This window comes from Rhinolophus sinicus, linkage group LG16, assembly GCF_036562045.2.
Source record: "Rhinolophus sinicus isolate RSC01 linkage group LG16, ASM3656204v1, whole genome shotgun sequence".
Lineage (NCBI taxonomy): Eukaryota > Metazoa > Chordata > Mammalia > Chiroptera > Rhinolophidae > Rhinolophus > Rhinolophus sinicus.
In genome coordinates, this window is record NC_133765.1 from 23,229,085 (window position 1) to 23,245,032 (window position 15,948).

The 15,948-nt window shown below is 50.1% G+C and overlaps 1 protein-coding gene across 1 annotated transcript; it reads left to right on the forward strand.

Moving 5' to 3' along the window:
- The first annotated feature begins 3,709 nt into the window (after positions 1-3,709).
- CRYBB1 (crystallin beta B1) lies at positions 3,710-13,937 on the forward strand. Its single transcript, XM_019755561.2, has 5 exons — positions 3,710-3,953; positions 5,842-5,960; positions 9,936-10,068; positions 12,403-12,545; positions 13,742-13,937. Exons 1-5 carry the CDS (start codon positions 3,780-3,782, stop codon positions 13,923-13,925), a joined length of 753 nt encoding a protein of 250 aa, XP_019611120.2. The 5' UTR covers positions 3,710-3,779; the 3' UTR covers positions 13,926-13,937.
- The last annotated feature ends 2,011 nt before the right edge of the window (positions 13,938-15,948 follow it).

Here is a 15,948-nt window from a genome sequence, read left to right on the forward strand (position 1 = left end):
GCGCCTCCATCATCGTCATCATTATTGCAAATAATTAAACTACTGACTATTCATATAAAAGCAGGAGGGCATAGTTTTTTAAAGGAGGGCACAGCTCACAGTGGCCCATGCGGGGATCGAACCGGCAACCTTGGTGTTATCAGCACCACACTCTAACCAGCTGAGTTAACTGGCCACCCCAGGAGTGCATAGTTTTAAGAGCTCAGGTTCAGGAGTTAAAAAAATGTGACTTCCCAACTCCATCTTACAGATGAGGAAACAGGTGGAGAGAAGGGAAAGAAAGCTGCCTCAATTTCCTCAGCTGCAAATAGGATTAATCCCAGAGACCCCACTGTCATAGTGAGGATTATGGAAGCCAAGTCAATAATGGGTTTAGAGGGGAGCCACCCAGCATAGGGGGCCATCTCCCACCTCTGCCCCATCCTTAACAGGTGGCCCATTGCCACGGAGGACACGGAACTGCCCCAGACAGCCTGGCCTTGAAGCCAGACCTGTGGGCGGCCGCCCACCACCCACCAAACACCACCCACTGTATCTTGGCTCTGGTTCCAATGGCTGCCCCATCCTGTGGTTCCTGGCCCCCTCCCAGACCTTGGCTCAGGATGAAAGCGAGGAGATTGGGAAGTGAGGGGGTGCTGGGTGAGGCTGGAGGGTTAGAAGGCAGAGCTGGCCCCAGGCCATGGTGATCTCCAGGCAGAGCCGTGTTCCATGGGGCATCTGGGTCCCTGGGGCCCTGCAGAAGAGCCAGGAACCTATGCAAATTCCCCTGCCCCACAAGCCAGCCTGGGGCTGGGGTGTCAGGCTGCAGGCTGACCTGGCTCTGCCTTTCCCTGGCTCCCTCAGCCCTGGCTGTACTGAGTTCACACCATGTGACCTTGTTGATTCACTTGTTCCACCTGGGCCTCAGTTTCTCCATTTGTGATATGAGCGAATTGGACAATATGACTTCTGGCATTGATTCCATTATTCTGAGTCTTTATTGCTCTGTTGTATCTCTCTGTCTATCCCTCTGTCTCCCCTTCACTATCCAGTCCCCTCCCTGCCCCCTCTGTATTTCTGTCTCCATAGTGTCTTTTTCTGTCACTCTCCACTTCTCCCAATCAGGGTCCCCTTTTCTCTCTTCCCATCTTGGTTTCTTTACCTCCCCCTGTGCCCCACCTTCCATTATGATCCACTGGTATGATCATTTAATCCCCCCAAATTGATTTAGGGCCCACTCTGTGCCAGGCCTCGGGATGAACAAGATGTGGTAAAGTTTGGGGCCTCCCAGAGGAAGCACTGAGACAGGCAGACGTGTTCCTGGCCACCAACTCTGCCCCTGGGGTCAGACACAGACAAGTCAGAAAAGAGTGGGGGAGGAATTTGGGTCCAACCTGGGCAGAGGAACAGAACTGAGGCCTTAAATATTCAACTCACTGAGCCCAGGGAGATCCTCTTGCCCCAACCCTTATATCTTGAAGCAGGAAGTCAAGCCAAGGCCAAGGTCAGGCAGTGTGAGAATGAAGCATACTGGCCCCCATACCTGGACTGGTTCCTGGCTTTGCTCATCTGTGAAATGGGTATGATGAAAGTACCCAAAAGTTGGGTTGTCCCAGGGATTGACCAAGGCTCCGTGGGTAACATGGTGCTGGGCTTAGCACTCAGTAAGCACTCAGTGAGTGGGGCTGTGGATATTGTACCCACAGCTGCCTTTACAAAGCATTTTCCCATCTCCTATGCTCACTGTCACCTTCTTTCCTGTGTAGCATCCAACAGGGACACTGTGTCTACTTGCAACTGCAGTCACAGAGGTCCCGAAGAGTACAAAGTGACTGAGCCGAGATTCACGTCCAGGTTTCCTGCCTTCTCCAGGCTCTCCTTTTCCCTGCCCCAGAACCGGCAACCAGCAGGGACCCCATGGCCCCACACAGGCTGGGGTTTTAGAGAGAGTTATCAGGGTAGGAAGCAGGTGAAGTCCCTGCTGATCAGGGTTTCTGCGGTGCGTGCTGGACCCACAATAGAAAGTGCTGCTCTCTGCAGTAACCCAGGCGAGGTTGGGGCCTCAGGCCCCCAACTCCACGCCCAGGGCCTGCTGAGCCAGCTGCCTCTTTGTGCCACAGACCACAGGGCCTGGTGTCTGCCAGGCTATAAAATGGGGGTCAGCCCCTAGTCACCCGCCCACCTGTCTGGCCCCCACCAGGAAGTAGCAGGTCCCCAGGTAAGCGGGAACCCACCACACTGCTGAGAGCCAGGAGGGTGGGGAAGAGGAGAGGGGAGTCAGAGAAAGGGGGAGGCAACGAGAGCAATTACAGAAGAGAGTCAGAGAGACAGGGTAATTCAAGATGGGGGTGCAAAGAGAGGGAGGGAGGAGAAAAGAGAGAGAGAAAAAAGACAATAGTAAAGAAGAGATAGGTAGAGATACAAAAAGAGCAAGATGCTGGGGGTGGGGGAGAGAGAGAGAATGAGAGAGAGAGAGAGAGAGAGAGAGAGAGAGAGAGAGAGAGAGAACAGGAACATCTCCCTAGGAAGGAATGAGTCCAGCTACCAGCCCAGAGGAATGCTGATTCACAGAAGGACATAGGAGGGTAAGCAAGAGCCTGGAAGCCGCAGATGTGGCCCAGATGTCAGGCCTGCCCACCGTGGGCAGTGCACCCCAGAAGAACGACAGTCCTTCTCAGGGAAGGCAGAAGCAGCTGGGCATCTGCCATCCGCTGAACCACAGGGTCTCAACCTGTATTGTCAGGGGGTCCTCGAATCCCTGGAAATTGTCTCTAAAATGAAAGGGGGCATTTTTTTTCCCCTGGGGATAAAGACAAGGCATTCACCCAACACTCAAGGGCGTTCATGACCCCAAAGCAACAAGGAACCACTGAAACTGACCAGAGCCCTCTCCACCCAACGCCTACACAGCCACAGGCCTCATTTTAGAACCCCCAACATGCACTTAAGACGTCCGTAGGGTCTCCTTTAGGCCCCAGTCCTAGGCCTGACTCTGCACCCACACACTCATTCCCAGAGAATGCCTGAGGCAGTGGTTTGACTGGGAAATGAGACAGGACCTTGCATTCATTCCTTCTCTGAACAGATGTTAGATGACAAGCCTGTATGTGCCAGGGGCTAAGCCAAGTGCTGGGGATGGAAGGGTTAATACACCAGCATAAGTAAACCACGGAGCATTTCATAACCCAGTTGCTAGGTCCATCTGCTTGAGCTGAAATTGGAGTCCTACCATTTAGTGGCTGTGTGGGCTTGGGCAGGTTACCTCCCCTCTCTGGGCCGCAGATTGCTCAGAGGGAATAAGACAGCACCTACTACTGCATGCCGTTAGAGTGAGACCCAGATGAGTTCATTAACGCATGGAACAGAGCCCGGCATACCTACTGTTCTCCCAAATGTGCCTTGTTATTGATTTGTAACTTCTTATTAATTGAAGCTGCACAAGCGGGGGAAAAAAAGTGTGATAAGTGGTGTGGAAAACTATAGGGTGCGAAGGAAGGACATGGCAGGGGCACAGGGGGTAGGAGGGAGGGCATGGTTGGTGAAGGGATCGGACTGGTCAAAGGCTGGAAGGAAGGGGTCAGGGAGGATGGTCCCCAGAAAGGAAATTCTTGACTGGGCAGGAGGCAGGGCTAGAAAACTTCCAGGCTTAAGTTTTAGAAGGAAAAAAAAGAGGACATGTGTTGAAAGGAGCCTAAAAACACAGGGTGAGGGGATATGAGAGTGGCAAGGCAGCTTCGGGGTGCCATCCCTGAATTAACCTAGGCCAAAGGTTTCTTTACAGACGTTTGCAGGTGGAAGCCATGTCTCAGGCTGTGAAGGCCTTAACAACCGCTGCAGGGACCCCAGGGCTGGATGGCAAGAGGAAGGGGGCGCCACCCACAGGACCTGCCCCAGACCCCAGCCCTGCCCTGGTCCCAGCATCAGTACCCAAGCCCACTGCCAAAGTGGCGGACCTGCCTCCTGGGAGCTACAGGGTAAGGACCTGGGGCTGGGGGGCTGGGCTCCAACCAGCGCTTCCTCTCCCTCTCCCCGCCCCCTGCCAGTCTCTGACCACAGTTTGTGAAAGCAAGAAACAGAGGAGAAAGAAAGAAAGTGAGCTGGCTGAGGAGCAGGAACCCCCTGTCCCAGGAGGTTCCCTAGGGCAGCAGGATGGCCTCAGATCCTCCTGAAAATCGTTGGTCAGGCTGTAAGGGCTCCTGGGAGCAAAGGCATGGGGTCCCCTGGGGTGGGATTGGGTTTGGTTTCAACCTCAGGTGCACGGAAATGTGTCATTTCACCACCCTTGGTTCATGACACCCCTGTGGTCCACGTGTGGCTGGCTTTTATTATGTAGTCACTACCTGAACTGTTCATTTTAATTTCATTTTTACTACACACCTACCAAGCCATCACCTACATTAAAAACCAGGACTTGGTAAAAATTCTCTAGCTCTAAAATGCCCCCCAAAGCCCCCCAGCCTCCTCCCCTACTCAAGGCAACTGCCAGCCTCATCCCTGTCCCTCAACTGCTTGCTTTTTCATGTATCTTTATGCAGTATTCCTTTCAAATACATACAGCGGGTGCCCCAAAACTGTATACACAGTTTAAGAAAGGAAAAAAAAACTGTATTGAAATCACGCTGATGGGAACCACTCTGAGCACCTCTTGTCATCGCAGACGTCAAACGTGACTTGGATTCATCTTTTGTTATCGGTACATATTGAGGATTCCCATTTTAATACAGTGTTTTCCTTTTTCCATACATTTTTGTGGCACCCTCTGTATTTGTAGTTTATGTGTTTTTAACATACTGCAATATGTTATATGTAAGCATTCTGCGTTTTTCTCTTTTCTTTTCACTCACTCTGAGATCCCTGATGGTCATCCACCTTGGGCGTTGCTGTGGGTCATTCGTTGCGGCCCCTGGATGCTATTTTAATGTGTTATCATCCGTCCTGAGGGCCAATTGGGTGGTCGCTAGCTTTGCACTGGGGAACAGTGTGGCCACAATGCTCTAGCCATGTCTCCTGGGGCCACACACGCAGGAGTTTCTCTTGGGTGGACAGGTGTTAAGAGTAGAAGGGCTTAGTCAAGGGAATGTGAACCTTTTCTTACAGCTGGGGAAACTGACGCTCAGAAAAAAAAGACACCTTGGTTCGACTGAAGGGCAACAGTTTCCCAACTTGGGACAAGTAGATAATAAACAGAACTGGAGGCTTAGCGAGGGGAGGGAATTCGCTGTCGTTCACACAGGGGCCCCTTCGTGTGGGCCCCCCCCCCAAATCACGGTGGGTAGACTGGCAAGTGTTTCCTGAGCATCAGCTCTGTGGCAGGAGCTACAGAAATGGATCAACCCCTGTAGGAGCCCTTGGTCTTTGGAGGGGTTGTGTAAAGGGGGAGCGGGGTTCATAGAGAGAGACCTAGAAGCAAAGCAGTGTGACCATGTACTGTTATTTGCACTGCTGATGGGATAAGCACAGTGCTGAGCACTCAACCCACCCCACCTGGGGAGAGGGCATCAGGGAAGGCTTCCTGGAGTAGGTGGCATCTGAGCCTAGAAAACGACAGAGTACTGGAGCTCTCAGATGGGGATGTGTGGTGGAGAGGGCGTTCCAGGCAGAAGGAACAGCACAGATAAAGGCTCGGAAGGAAGATCCACCAGGTCCTAACAATGGTGCCGATACTAAGATCAGAAATGGAGGGAAAGAATGACAGGGTTGTTTCATAGACCTTGGCTCATGTCACACTCTCATGTGATCTGTGCATGGCCTGCTTTTACTTATATAGGGATTTAATGACCTTTTTGAGCCTCTCCGGTTTGGAGACACTTCTCCCCTTCACTGTGTCCCCCACCCCCGGCCATGGGGGCTTCTCTCCTCCAGATGGTGGTCTTCGAGAAGGAGAATTTCCAGGGGCAGCGGGTGGAATTTTCTGGAGAATGCTTGAACCTGAGAGACCGTGGCTTCGACCGAGCGCGCAGCCTCATTGTTACCTCTGGACCGTGAGTGTTGAGTAGGGGAGGAACACTCCTGCAGACAGAATAAAATAATAACAATTTCCTGGGCACCTGCTCTGTGCCTGCCGCTGTGCTAGCAAAGACACATGTATTGTTTTCAGTCCTCATTTCAAGCCTGTGAGGGAGCTATTATTCTCCTTCCCATTTTACAGATGAGGAAACTGAGGCTCACAGCGGTGATTTGATTAGTATAAGGTCACTCTGACAGTCAGTCATGATTCTGGGCTCCAGAGAAATGCTGTTTCTACTATAGAAGAAGCCCTGCCCATCACTGAGGGTAGGAGAACAAAGAGCCATGTGCCCACTAGCTGTTCCTTCTCCCAGGCATCAAGCAGCCCTAAGGGTAATAAGAAGCATCTGCTGAGCACCCAGTAGGTGGTAGGCACTGACTGAGGACTTTACCTGGATGATTGTACAATGCTCTATGAGGAAGGGGCTGTTCTTTTGCCCACTTAACAGATGGGGAAACTGAGGCTCAGAGGGGTTAAGTCCCTTGGCCAAAGTCTCCTAGGGGTAAGGAGCAGAGTCTGGTTCAACTCAGGGCAATGAATTTCACCCACAAGGCTTTTATCACCTGCTCCATGGCCTGCCCCTGACTCTGTGGGCTTCTCTGGCTCTTAGTGACTCCTCGATAAAGCAGGAATAATTGTCCTTTGGACATGGTGGCTGCACCAGCTCCAGCCCCAGTGGCCTGAGGTCAGGATACACGACAAGACCCCTGTGGCCCTTTTGCTTCTTGTCTCCTCAGCCCGAATGCCCCCAAGGGGTATGGTCAGCCCCTATGCTCAACATCCTGGGGCTCTTTGCAACACAGAGAGCAGAGATGGACTTTGAGATCAGACGTTCGAGTCCCAACTCCCCCAGATTTTGCTAAGTCTCCAAGCCTCAGTTTTCTCATCCCTGAAATGGGGAGAGGAACGGTCCCCACTACCCTCCACTGAATTATTCGGAGCTGTTAAGGAGATAATGCATCACGGGCCTGGTGCTTTGTGGGTGTCCAAACATGGCAGGTGACAGCGATGATTAATAGCCCATTGTCCTGTGAGTTCAGCAGAGTCATCCTGGTGGAGTGTAGGTGTTGAGGAGGAGTGGGAGGGAGTGGGGGAAAGTTGGGGGGAAAGGGCATATCTACGTCCTGCACCCACCCCCACCCCAGTGTGGTCAACACAGTCTCGTTCCCCACCCCCCACCCAGTCCCAAAGCCCAGCTGGGAACAGAAGCTGCCGGATGTGGCCAATTTGGGTTTTCAGGCTTTTTTCAGTGCCAGTGACTCAACCCCAAAGTATTTCTCCTCAAACAAAAATGCAGCTGGTTTTTGATGTGTGTCCTGGGGCTGCACCCCAATGGGAAGAGACAAGAGCCTACGGTCCAGGGCCCTCGGTCTGCATCGGGAACAGCAGGGATGTGGGGAAAATGGTGATGCAAAAAACGATGGAGAGGATGAGGTGGGCAGGGGCGGGGGGAGGACAGGCATGATCTCAGCACAGAGGCACGTCTCCCTGAAACTTGGGAGACTTCAACCTGACACCATCGCATGACCGTAGGCAGATGACGTAACCCCTCTGAGCCTCAGTTTCCATATCTGTAAATCAAGATTCCTGCCCTGCCTCTCTCCTCGCTTGTAAGGCTCACATGAGCCATAGGAGATGAGAAAAGACACTGAAAAAAATATTTTAAATTTCTCACTTATGTAACAGCTCCTCACTGGACATTATGAAGAAGACAGGGGAATTGGCGGGGAGAGTGGGCATTGTGGCAAGAGCACATGAGCTCAGATCTCCAGCAGTTTCCCTCTGTCTTCAATCATAAAATACAGAGGGTGTCCAAAAAAATGAATAAAAATAAACATTTTAAGAAAGGAAAACTGTATTAAAATTGTAACACTCAATATATACCAATAACAAAAGATGAATACAAGTCACATTTGACTTTTGCAATTACTAGAGGTGCTCAAAGTGGTTACCATCAGCATCCATTACGGCGAACTACTGCTTGAGCAACGCTGACCAAAGTGTCCACGTGTATACATTTTTTTGGCACCCCCGGTATATTATTTATTGTGCTTTCTCTGTGATGGGCTTGTTCTGTGCATTCCTTTTTTAGATCCTGATAACATCCTGACAAGGTAGATGCAGTCATTTCCTCTTTTACTGAGACTTAACAAGCCTAAGTGACTTGCCCAAAACCACACAGAAAATTAATGATGAGCTGGGATTAGAGCTCAGGTCTGTTTTCAGAACCTATGTTGTTTTTCCTTTTAGTCTCATGTGTACAAAACACTGTAATAGTTAGGCATTTATCATTGATACCCCTCACACTATGTCAACCCCCCGCCCCCAATCTACTACCCCTCTGACATCACATACAGAATCTATGCTCTTAATTCCTACGTGGCAGCGTCTTTCAAGGACCCATTTCCCATCCATCCATCCATCCATCCATCCATCCATCTATCCATTTATTCCCCATCCATTTATCTATCCATTTGCTTACCCTTCCCTCCATCTATCCATTGCCCATCATCCATCCATCCGTCAATCATGACACTCATCCACAGATCCAGCTATCCACCCATCTATCCATCTACCCACGTACCCATCCACCCATCCATCCATCTATCCATTTATTATCCATCCATCCATCCATCCATCCATCCATCCATCCATCCATCCATCCATCCATCCATTTCTCACCTACTCCAGACCAGGGAGGGCTGAAGCAGATTCACTTCTATTCTGGGAGGATAAGTCTGCCTCTTCAATTCTGTCACTCCAGTACGGGTTCTCTCATTCCTCAGACAAGACCTCAGTCTTCTGGGACACAGTCTGTTTCAGTCCACAGTGGTAGCTCCCCGCCCTTTTTCCCCCTATCTCCTTCTGGGCAGAGGAAGGTCCCAAGGAGATGATACTAAGGTCACGGTCTTCTCTTGTTCCAGAGAACTCCTGAAAACATATAGAGCAAAGGTCAAGGGGTCCCTCAGACTCTGCCTCCTCATCTACAAAACAGAGATCACCCAGAATCCCAGGTCCCCCTAACACAAGCTCACTCCCCGGCCTTAATTAGGCTACAATGGGAAATCTAGTCGAAGCCTCCATTGGACTTCAAGTTTGTAATGAGTCCGTCAGAGGACCGAACACCTTCGTATGCAGGATCGTATTTACTTCTCTTAAGTATCTAAGAACTAGATGTTATTATCATTTCCTTCCTCCTACCAACATACCAGTTACTGAGTGTCTCCTGTATGCAGGCCAGTCCTTACCAAATACTCACATATGATTCAATAACCTGTGTCAATTTTTCCCTTAGCCCTATACCTCCAGGAGTATTTTTATTCAATGTATTTCATTTAAAGTGACCATTTTTCATAGAAATAAATATATTTTAAAAGAACCTTTCTATCACTTTTACAAACAGAAAACTGGTGCCACTTCCTATAAGTAACAGACATCCATACAAAATCGATACAAGGAACACAGAGCAGTGCTAGTGTACTGCTGCCTGCTCCAGGCTCTGAGCTGGTGGCCTGGTCTTCCTTTGTTCCAAAAAGAGAGATTAGTAAGTGTTAAGGACACATGAGCATCCAATAGAGACTTTCTCCTAGCTGCAATCAAGTTTAAAGGAAAATGTCTTCTCCTGTGTTATTTTACCGCCGATCCTCCTAGTACCTTAAATCATGTATGAATCCTACACCTGGGTGAATTTATTGCTCACATAATGCACACATTGTCTCATTTAATTTTTCACCAACTCCAAGAATATAGGCAGATTAGATGGGGAAACCGAGGCTCAGAGAGGTGAAGCCACTTGCCCATGGTCACACAGCCAGTAAGTGGCATAGACTAGACTCAAACCCACTGGCCTTGGGGCTGCATTCCAAGGGGAGGGGGTGGGTTTCTGCTAACAATTTCTCTCTTTTCTGCCTTTGTCCCACCCCACCCTCCCCATCCCACTCATGTCCAGCTGGGTCGCATTTGAGCAGTCCAACTTCCGGGGGGAGATGTTTGTCCTGGAGAAAGGCGAGTACCCGCGCTGGGACACCTGGTCCAGCAGTTACCGCAGTGACCGGCTCATGTCCTTCCGGCCCATCAGGATGGTGAGTGGCTCCTAGACAGGGTCTGGGGAGAGAGGGGAGTGGGGAGGGCAGGGGCAGGTCTACGGTCTGACAGCAAGCAAGAAAATGGGGGTGAGCAAGGGAAAAGAGGGAATGATGGAGAGGGAGGCATGGCCACCTCAGAGTTGTCCAAAGGCAGTGGGCTTTTGTGCTCAAGGATTCATAAGGTGTTTCTGACACACTCATGATATGCCCAGCCCTTGCCAGGAGCCCTGGGCAAATGAGAAACATAAACCCATTTATGTCCTTCCTTGCTGCTCTCAAGAGTGGACTCGACTTCCCAGTTTCTGGAGCTAGAAACTTCGGCGTCTTCTTTGATTCTCCTTGTGGAATGTTTCTAATTCCTGGCCGCACACTATCTCCTCCTGGGGAACTTTGAAAATCCCACTGCTCATCGAAAACATGCAACATGCAGGCTGAAGCTTATGTGGTGGCTGGGAAGAGGGGTGTGGTGGAAAGGAGTCTTGAACTTCTCAATGATAAGACAATGCACTGCATTAGCCCCTTGATAATACTGAACTAAGTCAACAAGTCTAACTTAAAGAAGACTCGAAGCCAAAAGAGGTGGAGTTATGCTTAAGCAATTCACAGTTCCTCCAGAAGTGTGTCGATTACGAGTCATCAACCAACCACAGCTTCCTTCACAAATGTCAGCTTCCCAGGGTAACCAACTTTTGCCTTCTTGGATGGGCATTTTCTGGAAGAATTTTCATGGGTGTCCATTTGAGGCTATCATGTACCTACAGCCGACTGTTTGGGCACCGCCAGACTTTCCTTAATGGATTATCCAACCAGATATCTCAATATCTTCTCAGAACTGGAGGCTCAATTATCAGCCTTTATAAATGGACGCCTTGTACGAATGCATAGATGTATCTCTCAATCATTGAATGGTCCTTAAATGGCAATTTATGTTAAGGGAGTTTGTTTGGGAGAGCCCTAAGCTAGGGCATTTCCAGTTGCTTCTAGAACGTTGCTGTCCAATACAGTTGGCGGTCGCCGTAGGTGGCAGTTGAACACTGGAATTTGGGCTAGTCTGATTGGACAAGTGCTATCAGTGTAACATACACACCAAGTTTTGAATACATCGTAAAAAGAGCAAAATAAGAATGTAAACTATCATTACCTTGTTATATTGGTTACATATTGAAATTATAATATTTTGGATGTAGAAAAAAAAATCCAATGCCTGGATCCCTTCCCAGACCAATGAAATCAGAATCTGTGGGGCTGGGGGAAAGTAGAGGTTGGTAGCAGGCACTGAGGTCTTTTCCTTGTCCCCAGGTAGACTCTATGCAGCCAGAGCTGACAGCCACTGGTCTGGGCTAAACTGTCCTCTATCCCTGCCACCGTCCTGGCATGGGCCACCTTTATCCTGTCCCTGGGCAGCTCCCTCCCTGCTGGGTTCCTTGACTCCTTCCCAGCCTTCTCTCCTGGCATGATAGCGGGATCTCTAACCGGACCATCTTCCACTGACCGCGATGTCTTCGACCACGATCGGTTGAGCTGTTTCTGCCAGGCTCTGTCGTAGGCTCTGGGTGCCACAACTCTGCATGGGACAGGCAAGGAGTCCCTGACTCCGTGGGATGCAGTGATGGCAGCCTAATCACGGAAATCAATCTAGTAGGGCAAACCCCTATGGTACGTGCTGCTGCACAGGGACCGTGCTGTTTATTAGGAGAGCAGAAGAGAGGAACTAGAGCTCCATTGTTGGGGGGAGGGATTGGTCAGGGGGTGATCAGAGAAGACAGCTCCCGCAGGAGGAGAACTGAGTCAGCCGCGTGAAGCGTGGTGGAGAAACCTTCCAGGGAAGAGTGAATGCAAAGCTCCGGAAGTTAGGATGGACTAGGTGTGAGCAAGGAACTCAACAATGGCCCGTGTGGCTGCAGCAAAGGGAGACGCGGGGAGAGGCGGACCACGTGGGGTGCGAGGAATGAAATGTTTCTCTGAGAGGTTCTGCTCCTCAGGGGCTGTGTGACGTTGATTAAGAACCTACCTCTCTGAGCCTCTGCATTCCTGACCATAACAACCAACACAATCAATAAATATTTGTTTTGAGTTCCTGGTGGATACCAGGCACCTTGCTAAGTGGATTAACTCATTTACTCCTCGTGACAACTCCGGGAAGTAGAGGCTGGTAGCCTCTTTTCACAGGAGAGAAGGCCCCTTCCAGGCTGGACAGTGGCAATTCCGAGAGAGTCCCACAGTGGCCTACCACACTCAGCGCTCTCTCTTTACACCTACACGGGCCTGCTAAGTTACTGCTCTTTGCCCCGTTCATACTTCCCATGCCTGACCCAGTCTCTCCTTCCCCAGGATTCTCAGGAGCATAAGATCTGCCTGTTCGTAGGCGCCAACTTCAAGGGCAACAGCATGGAGATCCAAGAGGATGACATGCCCAGTCTCTGGGTCTACGGCTTCTGTGACCGCGTGGGCAGTGCGAGGGTCACCAGTGGAACGTAAGCATCCTCCAGCCAGGCCCTCAGCCCCTGCTTCAAGCACAGACACACTCAATGGCTGCCCCCTTACGGAATGTCACATCAGACACATAGGAGAAAGGCCACGGCCCCTCTGAAATTCTCCCGGTGCTGGCGGTTGGGATTCCAACAGTCATACTTTGACAAATTACATGTCGGTGTAATCAAACCTGGCAACTGGTTCTAAAAATCTGAAAGATGGAGAGAATAAGGGCTTCTAAACCTTCAATGGGATTGAAGTAAGAAGGGCAGTATCGATGTGGATAGATAGTCTAGATGTGTCTAGGGAGAGAGACTATTTAGGGAAATCCATAGCCTCCAGGGAAATGAGCAGAGTGACTTCTCAGAGATGAGACTGTATAAGGAAAGGGCCTTGATCCTGTCACTGATGTGCTGTGGAACCTGGGGAGCTGCATGCCCCTCCCTGAGTCTCAATGTTGCCTCCTATGCAATGGGCACGCCAAACTCCTGGATCTAAAAGGGCCCTCTCTGCTCTGAACTCTCAGGATTTGAAACATTCACAAAAGAGCCCCGTGATGCCATGTCTGTGAGAACACAGGGCAGGGCTGGGTGCCCAAAGGCAGTCACTTTATTCATTCCCCATCTCCCAAGAACCATGCCAGACCCCCCCGCCCCCCGGGTCTCCTCTAGGCAAATCTAAGACTTCTACCTCTCCACTGCAGGTTCTTTCTGAGCTCCTGTAACACCCGTCAGGGCCCTGGCCTTTTCTTGCTCCTTTCCTCTTCCTTGAAACCCACATCCCTACATTCAAGCCATCAGAAATGTAGTATGCATTGTCTGGGAGCCAGGCGCTGTGCAAGGCATGTGATGAGTAAAGCTCGGTGTCTGTCTTCAGGGGGCTTACTCAGCCTCCAGAAAACCCAAGCATACCTGTGAGATAATGTCCAACAACCAAACGAAGTAAGAGATGGTCCATCCAGGAGGTCAGAGGAAGAAGGAAGTGTTCTGGGACCTGGGTGTGTGTGCTAGAATGGAGGGCAGATCAGAGGCTTGTTTACCTGCGGGGGCTGGAATGCAGGCCAGTCTTTGAAAGGTGACCATCCCCACTTTCTAAAGGAGACTGCAGGGAGAGATGGAGACCTGCCTGGTCCAGGCGGGGGTCTGGATGCCAGGCAGTGAGGCCGGCCATCTCCACACTGTCCTTGCTTCCCTCCCAGCTGGGTCGGCTATCAGTACCCTGGCTACCGCGGGTACCAGTACCTCCTGGAGCCTGGTGACTTCCAGCACTGGAACGAGTGGGGGGCCTTCCAGCCGCAAATGCAGGCTGTGCGTCGCCTGCGTGACAGGCAGTGGCACCGTGAGGGCTGCTTCCCAGTGCTGGCCGCTGAGCCCCCCAAATGAGTCCACGCTCCCCTTTTCTCCTTCCTCCCACCCCTTCCTCAGGCTCAGTGTCCCTGTCTTTCTCATGCAAATAAAAGTTCTTGAAGCCAGAATATCTCCTGGGTCTGTGAATAGATAGATGTGTGCCTGAAGTTCCCCCATCATTACTATCATGTGACTTCCTCAGTCTTAATTATAATAATAATAGCAGGGAGTACTGCCAAGTTCTTTACACACATTCTCTCAGGACATCTTTTGGACTACTCTCAGAGGCCGGTGTTATAAGCATTCCCATTTAACAAGTGAGGAAACTGAGGCTCAAAAAGGGAAAGTAACTTGCCTCAAGTCACACAGCTAGAGAGCCGAGAATTAAACCCAGACAGTCTGGCTCCAGGGCTGCACTCCTAAACAAATCTGTGTTTTCCAACTGTACTCCTCCCTCCGTGCTTACCACCTGCTTTGTTATTTACTTAATATTTTTATTTAAATAGATTTACTATTTCCTGCTTAAATGCACTGATTTGTAAATAAAACTTTATAACGCTACGGGAAATGGAAAATCAACATCCTATGCCATAGATAGGAAGCAATCTTATAAACAAATACAATTTAAAGAAGACCAAGTATAGAATTCTCAGCAGACGCCACTGCCTGCAGAAGGCTCTCAGCCTGCAAACTGCTCGCTTTGACAAAATGGGTGATTAGCAAGTGTCAGAGGGATGAGAGATGCTTGCGCCAAACGGAGGTTTTTTTCCTCCCCGATTTAATCAAAGAAGATTGAAAAAGAGCATTGTTTTCTTGTATCTGATTCAGTGTTATTTAATCCTGGGTCCAAGTTCCACCTAGAATCATGTCTCCCACTACAAATGGTACATGCCCTGCTTTGGGGAAATCCGCACCAGGCAATATTGACTCCCCGTATCACCAGTTAGCACTGATTGATGCTATTAACCTTTAATCCATGCCAGAAGCCTGGCGGAGGTGTTGCCATGGTGATCTTCCTGGAGGAGGGGATATTTGCAGGCCTTGAAGGATGGTGCAGAAGCTTGCTTCTTGGAGAAGGGGAATGAGGAGGGCATTTCAGTCAGAGCAAACAGCAGGGCCCCTGCTAATGATAAAAAGATACCTTTTCCTGAAGACGTCCCACTGCCATCTGCCAGAAATGATCGGCCTACATCTATAACATCTACCGTGTGAATGTGGCACCCCTGTGTTATACTCAGCTTGCAGACCTACAGCCCCACAAGCAAAGGCACCGAGGCTGAGAGAGCTTGTGGTGGGACCAAGTAATGCTTACTGAGGTGGGAGCAGTACCTTGGTGGTTGTGTGGGCAGAAGTAGGGTGGGGAGGAGATGCTGAGTGTGGCCGGAGATGAAGCTGGAAAGACAGATGGGGCCTCACAACGTCAACTTTGTGGTTTTACTGAGGCTCCACCTGACATACAAGGTCTTACTCTCCGGGGCCCACAGTCTCCCCTTTCCTTCTATCATAGCTCTCCCAACTTCCACCCTCCAATCTGCCTGCCGCCTTGTGTTAGAAGAAAGGTTGTCCCGTCTTGGCCTAGAAGATGGAATTTCTGGGCAGAAATCAGGTGATACAGGTGTTAGCCCTGCTCGACTGTCAGAAGCTGTAATGTTGGGCAAATCGCTTCTATTCCCTGGGACACATTCTTCCCATCTGTGAGATGCCAGCTCAAATGTCCATCCAGCCCCAAGATTCTGACGCTGGGATTCTAGGGTTCCAAAATTCCATGATTCTCCAAGATTCTGTAATTTACCTCAAAGCTTCCATGATTCTCAGAGTCCAAAGTCAAGCTACATAGATCCCCATCCTCAGTTCCTAAGGCCTTTGAGTGCAGCTCTAACATTCTACTGTGGTGGGAGTCAAGACTTACAATCATATGAGCTGCACGCACCTAACTTCCATATTTCTTCAATGCTAAGATCTCACTGATGGCAAGCAAGACGCACTGTGATTTTCTGATTGAAGAGTAAGTCCCATAAAAGGAAAACATCGGTTAAGTTCTAAAACTTCTTAGTCTAGA

Excerpts from the sequence above, each read along its gene's own strand:
- CRYBB1 (XM_019755561.2), top strand. The coding sequence starts at position 3,780 with ATGTCTCAGGCTGTGAAGGCCTTAACAACCGCTGCAGGGACCCCAGGG. Across the intron at positions 5,961-9,935 it reads CTCATTGTTACCTCTGGACC|CTGGGTCGCATTTGAGCAGT; the intron begins GTGAGTGTTGAG and ends ACTCATGTCCAG. Across the intron at positions 12,546-13,741 it reads GCGAGGGTCACCAGTGGAAC|CTGGGTCGGCTATCAGTACC; the intron begins GTAAGCATCCTC and ends CTTCCCTCCCAG.